Genomic DNA, 14,994 nt, shown 5'->3' on the forward strand with positions numbered 1-14,994 from the left:
TTTTCTTTTTTTTTTGAGACGGAGTCTCGCTCTGCCGCCCAGGCTGGAGTGCAGTGGCCAGATCTCGGCTCACTGCAAGCTCCGCCTCCCGGGTTCACGCCATTCTCCTGCCTCAGCCTCCCGAGTAGCTGGGACTACAGGCGCCTGCCACCTCGCCCGGCTAGTTTTTTGTATTTTTTAGTAGAGACGGGGTTTCACCGTGTCAGCCAGGATGGTCTCGATCTCCTGACCTCGTGATCCGCCCGTCTCGGCCTCCCAAGGTGCTGGGATTACAGGCTTGAGCCACCGCGCCTGGCCAGGATCAGTGTTTTTCAAACAGCATATTCATGTGTTAGGAGGGTATGTATGGGATGAGAACCAGAAGAATATATACATCCAAATACCAGTCTTCGTTGGTTCTGGGATGGTAGGATTTTATGTGATTTTCTCTCCTTTTGCTTATTTGTGTTCTTTCCTGAGGTTTGTGCACTGATCATGTCTCCATTAAAAAAAAAAAAGTTTTTAAAAAAGGAAAAATTAAGTGAAATGTAATTATTGGTATTAGTGGAGATTTTTATGACCTTCATCTGCCCTTAAGTATATTAGTGATATTTTTTTACAATGATAATTTATTGCTGTGTAGTTTAAAAACATTTAGGTAATGTTATGAGTATGCGTGTTCTGTTTTCTTGCCATCCAGCGTGGCGATGGTTTGCATCACTTACCACGTACAGGCAGAACTAACCATCACCATGCCTTTATTATCTGCCATATCTTTTAATCCTCTCAATGAACCTTTCAGGATAGATACTGTTATCACCTTCATTTCACAGATGAGGAAACTGAAGCAGAGAGATGTTGAATAACTTGCAAAGGGCAGCAGCACCACGGAATTCACCCCAGTCTGCTTGGCTCTAAAACCCCTGCTGTTGGCACTTTACCCTCCTGCCTCCCTCCCTCCTACTCTCCAGTGTTCCGTGGATCCACGTTCTTTCCTGGCTGCTCCTTACCCCTTCTGGCCCTGGGCCCATGGGCCTGCTTCCCAGCAGCCTGTGTGCTCACCTCACTGTTGCTGTAGCGAGCAAGCTCGGAGATGAAGCGGATGTGGTCATCCCGGATCTGAACCATCTGCTCACAGATATTGTACTGGGGGCTGATGCTGCTCTGGGTACACGTCCACCTGGGTAGAAAATTACGGGGTCAGAGAGGGTCCCAGCCTCAGGTGCCTGGGTGGGACAGGCATTAGCTGCTCCTGGTGCTCAGCCCACATGGCCAACTCCCCTGGGTAACACCACGTGGTATCCCAGCCGCCTCAGCAAGAGAGCCTGCTAAGTCCAACACTGTGGGAGCTTCAGGCCTAGTGGAACAGTCCTTCCTCCTCCTCCTCCTCCTTGGGGCTGGCCTCATCTAGGACCCAACTGCAGGCCTTTCCAGATACCTGGTCCATAATACTTACCAGTAATGTGAGAAGGGAGGGAAGACAGCGTCTCTAGGGCTACAAAGGGGTGGAATCCAAGCACAGAAAAAGCAAGGTGGGCAACCTCCAAAACCAGCCTACCCACTCTGACAGCACACTCTGCAGCTGAAGCTGGCTTTGGGGGGCCTTTGGGCTGAGATTGCGGAAATCTGAATGTGACTGTGCCTCTTTTCCAACAGTGCCCTGGCAACATGGAAGCACACGTGGTGGGGGAAGCCAGGGTCACTCTGAGACATGGGGGTGGCCCCTCCCTCCACCCACCCCCTCTACCTTTCGCCCCCTTCTCTCCTTCTCTCTCCACTCTCTTTCCTCCTTCCCTCTGCCTCTTTTCCACTCCTTGTGAAAAGATGTCATTAGGAAAACCATCCTAAGTCAGAGAGGAAATGAATGAATGAACATCTTCACTCTCCATGCCCAAGAGAAAAACCACCACCCCCTCTTCCACCCTCAGGTGCTGGTGACCCAGCAGACAGACGAAGCACAAGCACCAGACAAGGCAGAAAAAAGATTCTAGGGAGAATTTAGTATTTCAGAAGGAGCCCTGACATACCCCTCATAAGAACAGCAGAACAGTGACAGCCTTCCTCAGGCCTCCCTTCAGTATCACTCAGAGAGTTACCTGTGGAGAGGGGAGCACCCGGCCCCTCACACCCCGCCCCCGTCACTCCCCCAGCCTCTGCTCCCAGCCAGCTTCAGCGGGTCGGGAAGTCAGGCAGGGGGCTGAGGAATGAGTTCAGCATTCTCCATTCCCTGCTTTTCCTGCAAACCCCCTCACGCGCTGGCAGCCAGAGGGTGATGAAGCGACTACGCGAGCTTCCTTCGGACACTCATTTGCAGAGGCTCCAGGCAGATGCAGTTCAAGGACACTCCATTTCTATCTTTTTAAGATGCCAATACACTCACCCTCGACTAAAGGACAGCTGGTTCCCCTCTGTGTGGAAAAGCCACAACTCTGGGTGAGAAGCACATAGAAGGAACCTCCCTAACAGCCTCAGAGACCAAAGGGGCAGCCGAGGTTGGAGCCCCCCAATTTCAGTGAGGCACTGACACCCCGGGCCTTTGCACAGATGACCTAGAATTGTGGTTTATCAAGTGGCTGAAGGTGAGGCTGCCCACCCAATTCACGACTCCACGATGGACTTAGCACACGGTCATCTAACCTGAGAGAATCAGCATGAGGAGGAACAACGCCACCTCTCCTCACCAGACCACTGAGGGCTGGCCACTCCTCCAGAGGAGGAGGTGGACTCCTGCTGTCCTGCTGCAAGGACGTGCGAGTCACTGCTGGGCTGGACAAGGGGCGTGGCTGTGCTCTGAGCCCTTTTGAACCTGGCAGCAAAGGGCGGATACAAAAGGGCTCAGAGCACCCTCGCGGCTCCCCTCCGGCCGGCGCCTGTATTCTGATGGAATCCACCTGCCCAGGACTCTGGGGAGGGAGGAGGGGCTGAAGTGGCCCCTCGGCTCCCTGCCCGGGCTGGGCATCCTTGCGGGAGCCGAGAGACATTACGGCAGGCACTCACTTGGACTTGTTCTCTTCATAGTGAGCACTGGTCTTAATGTATCTGGCCAGCTCTATCTGCATGTCGCCGAAAAGGGGCACCACCTGCAGCTGCTGCAAAGGAAGCAAACACAGCTCGTGAGATGCTGAGGAGGGGCTGGGGCGGCCGCCTTCGCTGCCACCCCACCGGGGGAGGCACGCCTCTGTGTATGCCTGGGGGCCGACCCCTAGTTTCTGCTTCCAATGATGCTACCATGTGACTCTGAAGCCAAAAGGAACCCTAGTCGTGTACAGGTCCTCCCCTGCCTCCAACCAACTCTATGTTCTAGGCAATGGAGCCCAGAGAGGCAAAGTGACTTGTCCAAGGTCACTCAGCCAACAGCATGGGTGAAGGCCAAGGATTGGATGGACGGCTGTCCAGTGCAGGGTCCTTTCTGCTCCAATCTTCCCTGGCTTAAAGCATCCTTGCTGCTATGAATTCTGGGCTAGAAGCAGGTGTCTGAGTGCTGTTAGTCTTCCTGAGAAAGTCTGTACTTTCAAAGCAATTAAAATCATAGTAATACCTAACATCAGAGGGCAGACAACTCCAGACCAAAAACCAAGGCAAATGGCAGGGAGGCTGGTATTTATCGTGTGCTTCTCACGCACTAGGTACTACGACAAGCACTTTAAAAACAGTATCTCAAGCCATACAAGAGCGCTGTGAAGCCTGTACTATTATCTTTCCCATTTCAGAGAAGAAACCGAAGCTTAAACAGCTTAAGTGATTTTTCACAAAGTCAGACCAGCTAGAAGTCAAGAAGCCAGGATTATACAACCCAGGGCTCTGAGTCATCTATTGTAACCCCACTGAATCCTCCAGGCAACCCTACAGAGCCCATACCCTTGGTATTCACATTTTCCAGACTTGGAACTCAGTTTCAGAGTCAAAAAAGATTTAGCGACTTTCCCAAAGTCATCCAGCTATTAAGTGGCAGAGCCAGACTTATACCCAGGCCTGCCAAGGGAAGGGTTGTATTCTCTTTCTTCGACCCTCATCTCATTCATGCTGACTTAGGAAAGATTTTGCAAGGGTCTCCCAAAATGAGCCCTATTTTCATTTGGGGCAACTCTAGAGAAAAGTAAAAGTTCCACCCTTGAAAACAAGCAAAGCCAAGGCACAGGATTCCTCTTAGTGACTTATGTTCCTTTTCCTTAACCTTGAAGAGTCAGTGGGACTCAGGCCCAATCTAGTGCCCTGCATGTCACACCACTAAGGAATTTTGCTGTGAATATTAATCTGGGCTTTCCCACGTCTGACCTCTCAGGCTTGCTCCAAGCCCACAGTGCCCAATGCTAGAATAAATTGAGAACATGGGAAGTTAATTCCAAAGTGTAAGATTCCTCTGCAAAATTCTAAGAGGCTTAGTTTAACTGCAAATTTTTAAAGATCTGGAGCCAAAAGATCAACTCTCAGAGGCACTGAAATAGAGTGGGTAGATGACGGATGTTGCTGAGGCATTCTCTCCAGAGGTAAGGGCAAGCTGAGGTGGCCCCTGGTGTACCAGGTGAGAGCCTGTGATTTTACAAATGTCAACCAATTTAAAATCCAGTCTTTAATCATTCTACTTCTGCGAGCTCTGATTTATACTGGAAATTAGAGCAGGTGCTGTCTTCTGGGATGCACCTCTTTAAGTGACAAGGGACTTCAGAAAAAAAAAAAAAAAAGCAGCATTCAAAAAGAAGCATAGGGCCTCCTCCTAGCCAAATCCCAGCTGAATCCTGAAACTTGGAACTATGTGTGGCTTTCATGCAACAGCCTTCTAGGGCATAAATGCCTCCATCGATGGCAGCTGGAGGCCCTGCTGTTCTATTCTCTCCCTCTTCCTACTCTTGGGATCTTTGGAGCTACAGCTCAATTAAAAAAAATGACAGTTTCCTGGCTCATTTCATCCCTTTCCCCCAAAGACATCTGAGCTCTGGTAACCTCAGCCCTCTGCCCAGCCCCAGCCCCAGTTGCTGACCTTAAAGAATTTATCAATTTTGCTAAGATTAATTCTCTTCTTGGCATCCAGTTTGTAAATGTTACTGACATTTCCATCCATTAGGTAGAGGCCAAAGCCCATCACCTAGAATGAGAAGGAGGCACAGCATAGAAACTAATCACATCCACTGGAAAAGTTTAAAAACAAAAATGTAAGTCTGTATATGTCCTACACACACACACACACACACACACACACCCGGTAGAGACGCACATTATATTATAAACACCTATGCATCTTCAAATAAAGGCAGGAAATAGAAGTCTAATTTCAAACAGAAATTTAGTGTATTACTATGGCAGCTACTTCTTCAGCCCTTACTATGGGCCTGAGTCTGTGCTCAGAGCATTAATAAGCATTATTTTCTCAAGTCAAGTTCTCGGCAATAACCTTGTTCTACAGATGAGGAATCAGAGACACAAGGAGGTTAGACAGCTCACTAAGGCCACACAGCTAAGCAGCAGAGACAGGAGCTGAACAGAATCTGTTGACATTTCCGCATTTAGATCTTTCTGAGAGAAAGGGCTGCTCCTAGCTCCTTGCTGTATCCCAGGGTGTGGCGCAACACAGGCATCTGATGAATACTTGAACAGGTAGTGAATGTGAAAGTATCCACCTCTTTCTCCACAGAAAGGACAATGTAAAGATTTCCAAGAGCTGCTGGTGACTTTAATTTAAAAAAAAATCTTCCTGAATTTGCCCTCTGAGTGGGTTGACATTCTTGATTCCAACCCTTCTAACAGTTTCTTGAATGCTGGCTTGGCTTGTTTTGCTCCTTTTAAAATGTATGCAGAAGGGGACCTGAGCAGCTGTGTGACCGTGAGAAAGTCACTTCTCTCTGTGCCTCTATTTCTCATCTGACATGAACAGGATGCAGCAGGGTACTGCTAGGGTTGCTTCCCCTGTGGGTGCATTTACTTTTTTTTTTTTTTTTGAGATGGTCTCACTCTGTTCCCCCACCACGCCGCCCAAGCTGGAGTGCAGTGATATGATCACGGCTCACTGCAGCCTCAACCTACTGGGCTCAAGCGATTCTCTTACCTCAGCCTCCTGAGAAGCTGTGACTACAGATTCATGCCACCGTTGGCTAATTTTTGTATTTGTCTATAAAGATCATGTTCCACTGTGTTGTCTCAAACTCCTGGGCTCAAGTGATCCTTCTACCTTGGCCTCCTAAAGCGCTAGGATTACAGGCGTGAGCCACTCTGTGGGTATATTTTGTTCTGCAGAATGAACTTCATCCTTTTCTGCGTAAGAGCAGACAGTGCCCGATGGTGGCATCTGAGTTCACTAATACAAACTACCCATGTGGCAAAACCATGTGAAGGCCAGATTGAAGAGGGCGGGGAACAGAGAGGGAAGAAGGCAGGGAAGTCCGGGTGTGGAACTCTAGAGAATGTGAAAGCCACATTAAGACTACTTGGTGGGCTGGTAGGTAGTGACTTAGCTTGTGGAAAGTCTACAGCAACCGCTCAGGCAGAGCACCAGGGGTGAGAGGGGTGTGTGAACTGTGACTGGCTTCTCTGGATTTCTGACGGTCGGGAGCAAGCCAGAGTGAACAAGTCTCAAAGCCACCCAGCCCTGCAAACTTAACTGAGGTACTAAGACATGTAAGACAGGAGCACCAGCACGGGGCTGGGATTCTCAGAATAGCAGGAGAGACGCTGAAGGAGAAAAAAAAGGAAAAACCACCAGAAGGTTGAGAAGTGAGGATCTGGGACAGAATCAAAAGGGGCTCTGCAGCGTGTATAAAGAATGGGAAAAGGCTGTTCACGTCAGTGCTACAATTGTGAGGTATCAGTTAGAGACAACCTAAGCTAACAATGGAATAATGGCTAAGGAAGGCTCATGGAAATCACATTATTTCACAGCAGCATAACATCGCCAAATAAATTTAGTCACATGAGATAAAATGGATACATGGTCATGCAGATTGCAAATTTTGAAAATATATAAGCATAGCAAAAAACTTAGAAGGACATATATAAAAGTGCTGAAAGTAGGCCAGGCGCAGTGGGTCATGCACGTAATCCCAGCACTTTTGGAGGCTGAGGAGGGCAGATTGCTTGAGCCCAGGAGTTCAAGACCAGCCTGGCCAACATAGGAAGACCTTGATTCTACAAAAAATTGTTTTAAAAAAATAGCTGAGTGAGGTGGCATGTGCCTATAGTCCCAGCTACTCAGGAAGCTCAGGTGGGAGGATCGCTCGAGCCTGGGAGTTAGAGGCTGCAGTGAACCACGACTGTGCCACTGCACTCCAGCCTGAGACAGAATGAGACTCCACCTTGGAAAAGAAAATGCTAAAAGTGTTAATTCTTGGTGAAGAGATTGTGAGAGATTTAATTTTTTTTATGCTTTGCTGTATATTCCAGATTTTTCAAAACAATAAATATGACAATTCTGGAATGAAACGTGTAAACTGATGAAACAATTGTGATCACTTTGGCAAAATGTAGCAAAAGCTTGAAGATTTATTTTGTTTTCTAGTATGGAGATTCCTTAAAGAACTAAAAGCAGAATTACCATTTGATCCAGCAATCCTACTACTGGGTGTCTATCCAGAGGAAAAGAAGTTATTGTATGAAAAAGACACTTGCGCACATGTTTATAGCAGCACAATTCACAATTGCAAAAATATAGAACCAACCTAAATGCCCATCAACCAACAAGCAGATAAAGAAAATGTGTTCTACATACACATCAGGAAATACTACTAAGCCATAAAAAGGAACAAAATAATGGCATTCACAGCAACCTGGATGGAGTTGGAGGCTATTATTCTAAGTTAAGTAACGCAGGAACGAAAAAACAGAATGTTGTATGTTCTCATTTATGAGTGGGAGCTAAGCTACGAGGGTGCCCAGGCATAAGAATGATATAATAGACTTTGGAGAATTGGGGACAAGGCAGGGAGGTGGGTGAGGGACTACACTTTGGGTACAGCGTACACTGCTTGTGAGACAGGTGCACCAAAATCTCAGAAATTACCAGCAAAGAACTTTTCCATGCAACAAAAAAACACCTGGTCCCCAAAAACTATTGAAATAATAATAAAAAAAAAGGTTTATTCTGTTTTTCCCTTTGAGCCAGCAAATCCTCTTCTAGGAAGTTGGGCTTGACAAAAAGATGTGCACAAAAACTGCTACAAGGGTGTTCAATGAAGTTTAGCAAACAAATATCCAACCACAGGGGATATGTTACAGGACAATGTTCCAAAACAATGGAATACTTGGCAGTCATTAAACATAACATTGTAGAAATAGCCTTAATGACATCTGGAAAGGTGACTATGGTATATTATACTATAGGAAAGGAACAAGTTACAAACCATTCTGTGCAGTAAGATCTGTATCAATGTTTAAGAAAAAAAGAAACATTGTTTTTTAAAAAGGATTTTTAATAAGAAGAAGGTGAGAGGGTAAGCCCAGGCCCCATGGGTGTGGCCTCAAGGGCGTTTTACCTTGAGGAGCATGTGTTTCTCACTAGGGGTCAGGTACATCTTGTTCTCGTAGTAATCCACGCAGATATTGACAATGTCAGCCAGCAGCTCCTCATAGCCTGGGATCACTTCCAGTTGCTGGTGGAGACACTAAACAGCAGCGCCACCCTCAGGTTAGGCAGCGCATGTATCCTGTGCCCTCACCTGCACCCCTGCAGAAGGCCCACAGCTGGCAGGTGTGGTCCCCACTGATGGCCAGGAATCACAGCTCCAGGGAGGGCAGCCTGCATGCCAGCTGGCACCTGATGCCTGAATCCTCTCCTTGATGTCCCCACAGTACTCCTGCACACCTCCCATGGCAAGGAACTCATCCCCCTATTTAATTCCCCGGCATTTCTGATGGTTAGAAAGTGCTTTCCTGGCCTGAGCTAAAAAGCAGCTCAGTTTTACAGCAATAGGCTTCTTGTCATTTCAGCTCAGCTTGGAGGACGTGGGTTTATCTAGGATGTCTTCTCAGACAATGGCAGCAAAACCCCACCCGGGGGAGGAGAGCTGGTGGTGGGGAGTGGGGCAGGTGTCTCCCTCCCGGCAGGACACAGCAGTAGAAAAACATCTATTAGAGAAGGGTCTGAGGTCCCCACTCCAGGCCCTTTCTCTCCAAAGGGACCAACCAGGACCCTGCAGGGTATGCAGAGGAGGACACTGCTGGTACTTCCCACAGGCAAGAGAAAGAAAACCTGAGGCCTCAGTGACTGAACAGCTTTCTGCAGTTAACAAAGAGTGGCGAGGGCCCTGTCAACCCAAGGGCCTCTGTGATATGGATTTGAGCGTGAATACCCTTGGAAGATGGAGGATCCCCTCAGTTTTGTCCTGAGTCCTGCAGACATTCTTGCTAGAGCCTGTTTAGGCTGAAGTGACAGAAAGCAAGACAAGTGATGCTTGTCTTGCTTATGTTGGGCAAAATGGGAAAATGGCAGCTGAGGGGAGTGCCCTGGCAAACCAGTGGTAGCAATAACAACTATGTCTTCCTAGGCCCTGAACATCTGTCAGGATCTGCATGCTAAGGACTTTTCATATACTGGTATCATTTATTTCTCACAACAGTCCTATGAGCTGGGTTCTCATAATATTCTCAAAATAACAGACCCATTTTACAGAAGAGGAAACTGAGGCTTAGATTGGCCCCAGGTCTTACAGAGTGGGTCAGTGGTGGTCTAGGATTAGAAAACAAGGCTGCCTAACTCCAGACCCCACGTTCTCAACCCTGATGCAGGGTCAGAGCACTGGCTGAGAGGGCTTCACGAGAATGACAACTGGAGAGGGTGAATGGGCCACCTGGGGTTGGGAGGAGAGATTTAAGTCCTCAGCTGCATTTCACTCTCACGGAGGGCAGCGGAGACGGAAGCTGCAGACCGAGCTTGTCTGCTTGGGCTCGTGGTCCACCCAACCTCTACATGCCTGCCCGTAACCCCGAGACACCAGGTCAGGCCTAACAAGGAGTCTGCCCTCACCTGGGTGATCCTGTTGTGGTTGGCCAGGAACATGGAAAGGTTCTGCGACTCCTGGATAGACTGGGGATCCGCCATCTTCCGCAGGAACTGTGCCGCCCTGAAACATAGATAGTGGGCGCTGCAGAGAGGACTGTCCAGGCACAACAGCCTAAACCATGCCTCACGGGCTCCCATGCCCACCTAACCCAGAGTGACACCATCTTGGAAGTTAAAGAGCTCTGAATATCCCAGGCAATGCTAACGTCGAAACAGAGTGTGTTCTGAAGTCATTTGCTTTGGGGCTGTCTACACCCTTGTAATAAGGACCCCTTAAATTAAAAGGCGGGAATGTACTAAAAATCTCTGAAATCTCAGATAGTTTAAGGGGAACTAGCATCCCATCAACCAGCCAGGAGTGGTGAAACAGGGAGTAAAATGATATCCTTGTACTCTCCTGTGACCTCCAGTGAGGCTGCATGGTAAGTTACGGAGAAGCAGCGCAGGTAGGATGCTAGAATGCACTTGTTGTGTATTCCATTATTTACAGGAAAACTTCAACATTTCCAAAGCAAAGCACTGTATAGAAAACAGAAGTCTATGGAACCTCACAGAATTGCAGGTGATGGGATGACGGGCACAGGGAACACAAGCAGGACTTGATGGGAGAAAGCTGCGGCTGCCTGACTTCCCAGCCTAACCTGGAGATGGTGCCACCTGTGTCATCACGAACTGTGAAAACAGACAAGACACCCCGTCTTGCTCATGACCTAGCTGGGCTGCAGAGAATCTCATTTGCGGCCATGACAGAAGCAGTCTGGCTGCAGCTGGGGAAAATTTGGTAGAAGATATTATACAATAAGCTACCCATAAAAAGCACTTTGGGAGGCCAAGGCAGGCGGATCACAAGGTCAGGAGTTCAAGACCAGCCTGGCCAATATGGTCAAACCTTGTCTCTACTAAAAATACAGAACTTAGCCAGGCACGGTGGCGGGCGCCTGTAGTCCTAGCTACTCTGGAGGCTGAGGCAGAAGAATCGCTTGAACCTGACAGACAGAGGTTGCGATTGCACACTGCACTCCAGCCTGGGTGACAGAGCGAGACTCCATCTCAAAAAAACAAAACAAAACAAAACAAAAAAACTTTGTAAAGTTGTCAACTTCTAAGTCAGCCTTGAGACGGGGCCCTGCCTGCTGGACAGCACCAGATGTCACAGCTGACTCAGGAAGGTAAACTTGTGAGAATCAGTCTGTTTTCTCTGGTTACCTTGCAGCCCAAGAAGATGCCTTTATCAGAGGCACAGCAAATCCTTCTCAAGAGACTTCTGGGTGGCTGTATACTGGTTTCTGGAACGACTCCTCCCCCACTTTCAGTCCTTTTTGTTTGTTTGTTTTAATTAAAAAAGAGAGATGGGGTCTCACTATGTTTCCCAGGCTGGTCTCGAACTCCTGGGCTTAAGTGATGGGCCTGCCGTGGCCTCCCAAAGCGCTAGGATTACAGGTGTGAGACACCTCTCCTGGCTAATCTTTTTAAGAGCTGGCAGAGACCCTGAACTCCAAAGGTGAGCAACCATCCCATCAGCGTATCCCCACCTCTACACCTCCAGTGACTGACAGGAGGTTTAGCATATGACTCAAGCTGAATCAAAGGCAATCCTCCCTGGGAGGATATTCAGAGTTCCAAATACTAATTTGGAAGAAGCAGCATCCCGTCCTTCCTTAGAAGCTGGGGTTGCTGCACTGGCCTGAGGAAAGCTGCTGGAAGACTCCACAGACCTGAGAATGAAGCCAATGTAGAGGAGGAGGTCGAGCTGAGAGCTGGAGGCACCCAGGTTAACATTATCATCTGAGTGCCTGCGTGCAGGTGTGCCTGGACTTTCTGTGAGCCAATTCATTTCCTTCTTCTACATACACTGTTTGAATTGGCTTTATGATTCTTGCAGAAAATGACTAATGTAACCAGTCTGTGATGATCTTACTGGTTCCATATTACATGGGGCAACGTAAAATGCTGCTGCTCCACAGATGGGGGAATGAGGATTTGATTCTATCTTGAGACATAAAACTCTTCAAAGATTAAGTTCTTCCAAGGCCCAGCTCTATGCCCTGTTCCTCAAACCACATTGAATCAGGCCGAGCCCTGCTGTGTTTGGGAGATGGCTAGTTTGGTATCAAAGAAAGAGCAGGTGAGAGGGGCTCCATCCTCTTCCTCCACTTGGCAGGCAGCCCTGGAGGAGGGGCCCCGCTGGGGAAAGGGAGAAGGGGAGGTTGCCCTGACCTTTTGTAGGCAGAGTGGTCATTCTTGACGCTGCACTTCATGTTCTTTAGCTCATCTAGGACAGCAAACATGTTGATGAACTTGCCCAGGGTCAGGAGGTAGGCCTCAGAGACAAAGTCCTTCCTGCGCTCGGCGTGGCACAGCCGCTTCACCTCGCTGCAGAACCGCTCGATGGCCTTGCGCTGGGGGCAGAGGGGCAGCGAGTAAGGTCCCCTGGGGCGGCTTACTGTGCTCCCTTGTAGGGGCAGGGTGCAGGCTCCTCTAGGGCCTTCCTTGGAGCCAGCCCTCTGGAGAAAGGCAAATCTGCCAGGCAAATTTTCTCAGAGGAGTCCTTAAATCCAAAGCTGATTTCTAGAGGGGAGCCTGGAACCTGCCCCCAAGTGATTCAAATCAATGCATTCATTCAACATACATTGGCTGAGCATTATGTCTTATTCATTTTGGCATTTCCAGCACGTAGGACAGTGTCAGAAACCAGTCAATAAGGTGGTAGAGACCAAGAGTGAGAGAGACATACAGAGAGAAAAAGAGGTTCATTCATCCAGTAGCTATTTAATGGCCATCTACTATGTGCCAGGCATCATTCTAGGTCCTGGGGCAGAGCAGGAAACAAAAGAGAAAAGCAGACAAGCAATGAAATTCTGCCTTCAGGAGCTTACATTCTACTTTTTTTGTTTGTTTGTTTTTGAGACTGAGTTTCACCGTTACCCAGGCTGGAGTGCAGTGTCGCGATCTCGGCTCACTGCAACCTCCGCCTCTCAGGCTCAAGTGATTCTCCCGCCTGAGCCTCCCGAGTAGCAGAGATTACAGGCACACACCACTATGCCCAGCTAATTTTTTGTATTTTCAGTAGAGACTGGGTTTCACCATGTTGGCCAGGCTGGTCTTGAACTCCTGACCTCAAGTGATCTGCCTGCCTCAGCCTCCCAAAGTGCTGGGATTACAGGTGTGAGCCACCATGCCCGGCCTAGGAGTTTACATTCTAGTGAGAGAAGACAGAAAACAATGCATAGATCTATTAGAACGTGGTATGTGCTATGGAGAAAAACAAAGCAGGAAAGCTTGAGGAGAAAGGCTCAGAGGGGTTCTCCTTCTAAGGAAGAAGATCAGAGATGGAATCCTCAAGAAGTGACTTTCAGGAAAAGAAGCTGAAAGAGGAGGAAAAAGAGGCATACGGGGTAACTTAATGGTCAGTGTGAAGGCCCTGAGGCATGTTCCAGGGATGGGAAGGAAGCCAGGGTGGCTGAACTGGAGTGAGTGCACCAGGAGACAGAGAGATGAGGCCAGGGCACTGGCTCTTGTAGGCCTTTGTGAGGGCTTGGGCTTGGGCACTGCATGAGTTGGGGAGACATGGGAGGTTCTGAGGCCAGATAACATGGCCTGAATTATATTTTAAAAGAGTCCCATTGGCTGCTGTGGGGAGAACAGACTGTAGGGTGCAAAGATAAAAGTGAGAGAATAGTTAAGGGGGTATTTAAAGGCTTAAAGATGGGGTTACCATCTGACCCAACAATTCCACTCCTAGGTCTCTACTCGAGAGACATGAAAACATATGTCCACACAAAAACTTGCACATGAATGATCAATGTTTCTTCATCCTAGCCCCAAAGTGGAAATAAACCAAAGTCCATCAACTGATGAATGGATAAATAAAATATAGTACATCCATACAATGGAATAGTATTCAGTCCTGAAAAGGAATGAAATTCTGACACATGCTGTAACATGGATGATCCTTAAAAACATCACACTAACTGAAAAGAGCCAGATGGACACAAAAGACCACATGTATGATTCAGTTTATATGAAATGTCCAGAATAGGCAAATCCATGGAGGCATAAAGTAGCTTAGTGGTTGCCTCGGGCTGGGATGTGGGCGGAGATGAGGGTATTATGGAGTGACGGCCAAAGGGTGTGGGATTTCTTTTTGGGGTAATGAAGATGTTCTAAAATTGATTGTGGGCCAGGTGTGATGGCTCACGTCTGTAATCCCAGAACTTTGGGAGACCAAGGCGGGTGGATCATTTGAGGCCAGGAGTTTGAGACCAGCCTGGCCAACATGGAGAAACCCCATATCTACTAAAAAAAAAAAAAAAAAAAAATTAGCTGAGTGTGGTAGCACACACCTGTGGTCCCAGCTACTCAGGAGGGACGTGGAGGCAGGAGAATCACTTGAAACCAGCAGGCTGAAGTTGCAGTGAGCCGAGCCAGTGTCACTGCACTTCAGCCTGGGCGACAGAGCAAGACTCTGTCTCAAAAATAGATAAATAAATAAAACTGACTGCGGTGATGAATGCACAATTCTGTGAATATATTAAAAACTGCTAAATTATCCACTTTAAATGGGCAAATTATATGGAATGTGTTAAGTATATGTCTGTAAAACTGGTACCATACATTTTAAAAGGCAGTTGAACAGCAACAACAAAACAAGGCTACTGTAGTAACCCAGAAAGAACAAGAAAGAAAGAGGAGGAAGAAAAGGAAAGCAGAGAAGGAATGGGGAAGAGAAACGATGGCCCCGCTTGAGCTCCACTCCGCTTCCATAGGCCTGAGAGGCCCAACCAGCCAGTCCGTCCTTTCCTTCAAAGACTAAGTCACACTTTCTCCTTCCAGAGTCTAAGTCCAACTATACTCTGTGAGGATGAAAATGGTCCATATATGCACTGTCCAATACGACAGCTACCATCACACAAGGCCACTCAGCACTTGCAATGTGCCTAGGATTACTGAGGAACTGAATTTTTCATAGTGTCTCGTTTCATTTTTTTCCAACCTACCTCATGCTTTGATTTAAAAATTTTATTTTTACT

General features: G+C 47.9%; 2 protein-coding genes across 6 annotated transcripts in view; one reads left to right on the top strand and one right to left on the bottom strand.

Annotated features, from left to right (window-relative positions):
* MED7 (mediator complex subunit 7) overlaps nucleotides 1–14,994 on the top strand; it is a 437,050-nt gene that overhangs the window by 257,478 nt on the left and 164,578 nt on the right. The gene's annotated exons all lie outside the window — the stretch shown is intronic.
* CYFIP2 (cytoplasmic FMR1 interacting protein 2) overlaps nucleotides 1–14,994 on the bottom strand; it is a 132,221-nt gene that overhangs the window by 84,207 nt on the left and 33,020 nt on the right. For all 5 annotated transcript variants that reach the window (XM_050793900.1, XM_050793897.1, XM_050793899.1 and 2 more), the window contains 6 exons: nucleotides 12,182–12,363; nucleotides 9,929–10,025; nucleotides 8,439–8,567; nucleotides 4,958–5,062; nucleotides 2,977–3,068; nucleotides 1,042–1,159 (listed from right to left, as the gene is read on the bottom strand). In XM_050793900.1, the coding sequence (XP_050649857.1) occupies nucleotides 1,042–1,159; nucleotides 2,977–3,068; nucleotides 4,958–5,062; nucleotides 8,439–8,567; nucleotides 9,929–10,025; nucleotides 12,182–12,363 (723 nt within the window). The remainder of the gene's footprint in view (nucleotides 1–1,041; nucleotides 1,160–2,976; nucleotides 3,069–4,957; nucleotides 5,063–8,438; nucleotides 8,568–9,928; nucleotides 10,026–12,181; nucleotides 12,364–14,994) is intronic.

The sequence above is a fragment of the Macaca thibetana genome, chromosome 6, assembly GCF_024542745.1.
Source record: "Macaca thibetana thibetana isolate TM-01 chromosome 6, ASM2454274v1, whole genome shotgun sequence".
In the NCBI taxonomy this organism is placed as follows: domain Eukaryota; kingdom Metazoa; phylum Chordata; class Mammalia; order Primates; family Cercopithecidae; genus Macaca; species Macaca thibetana.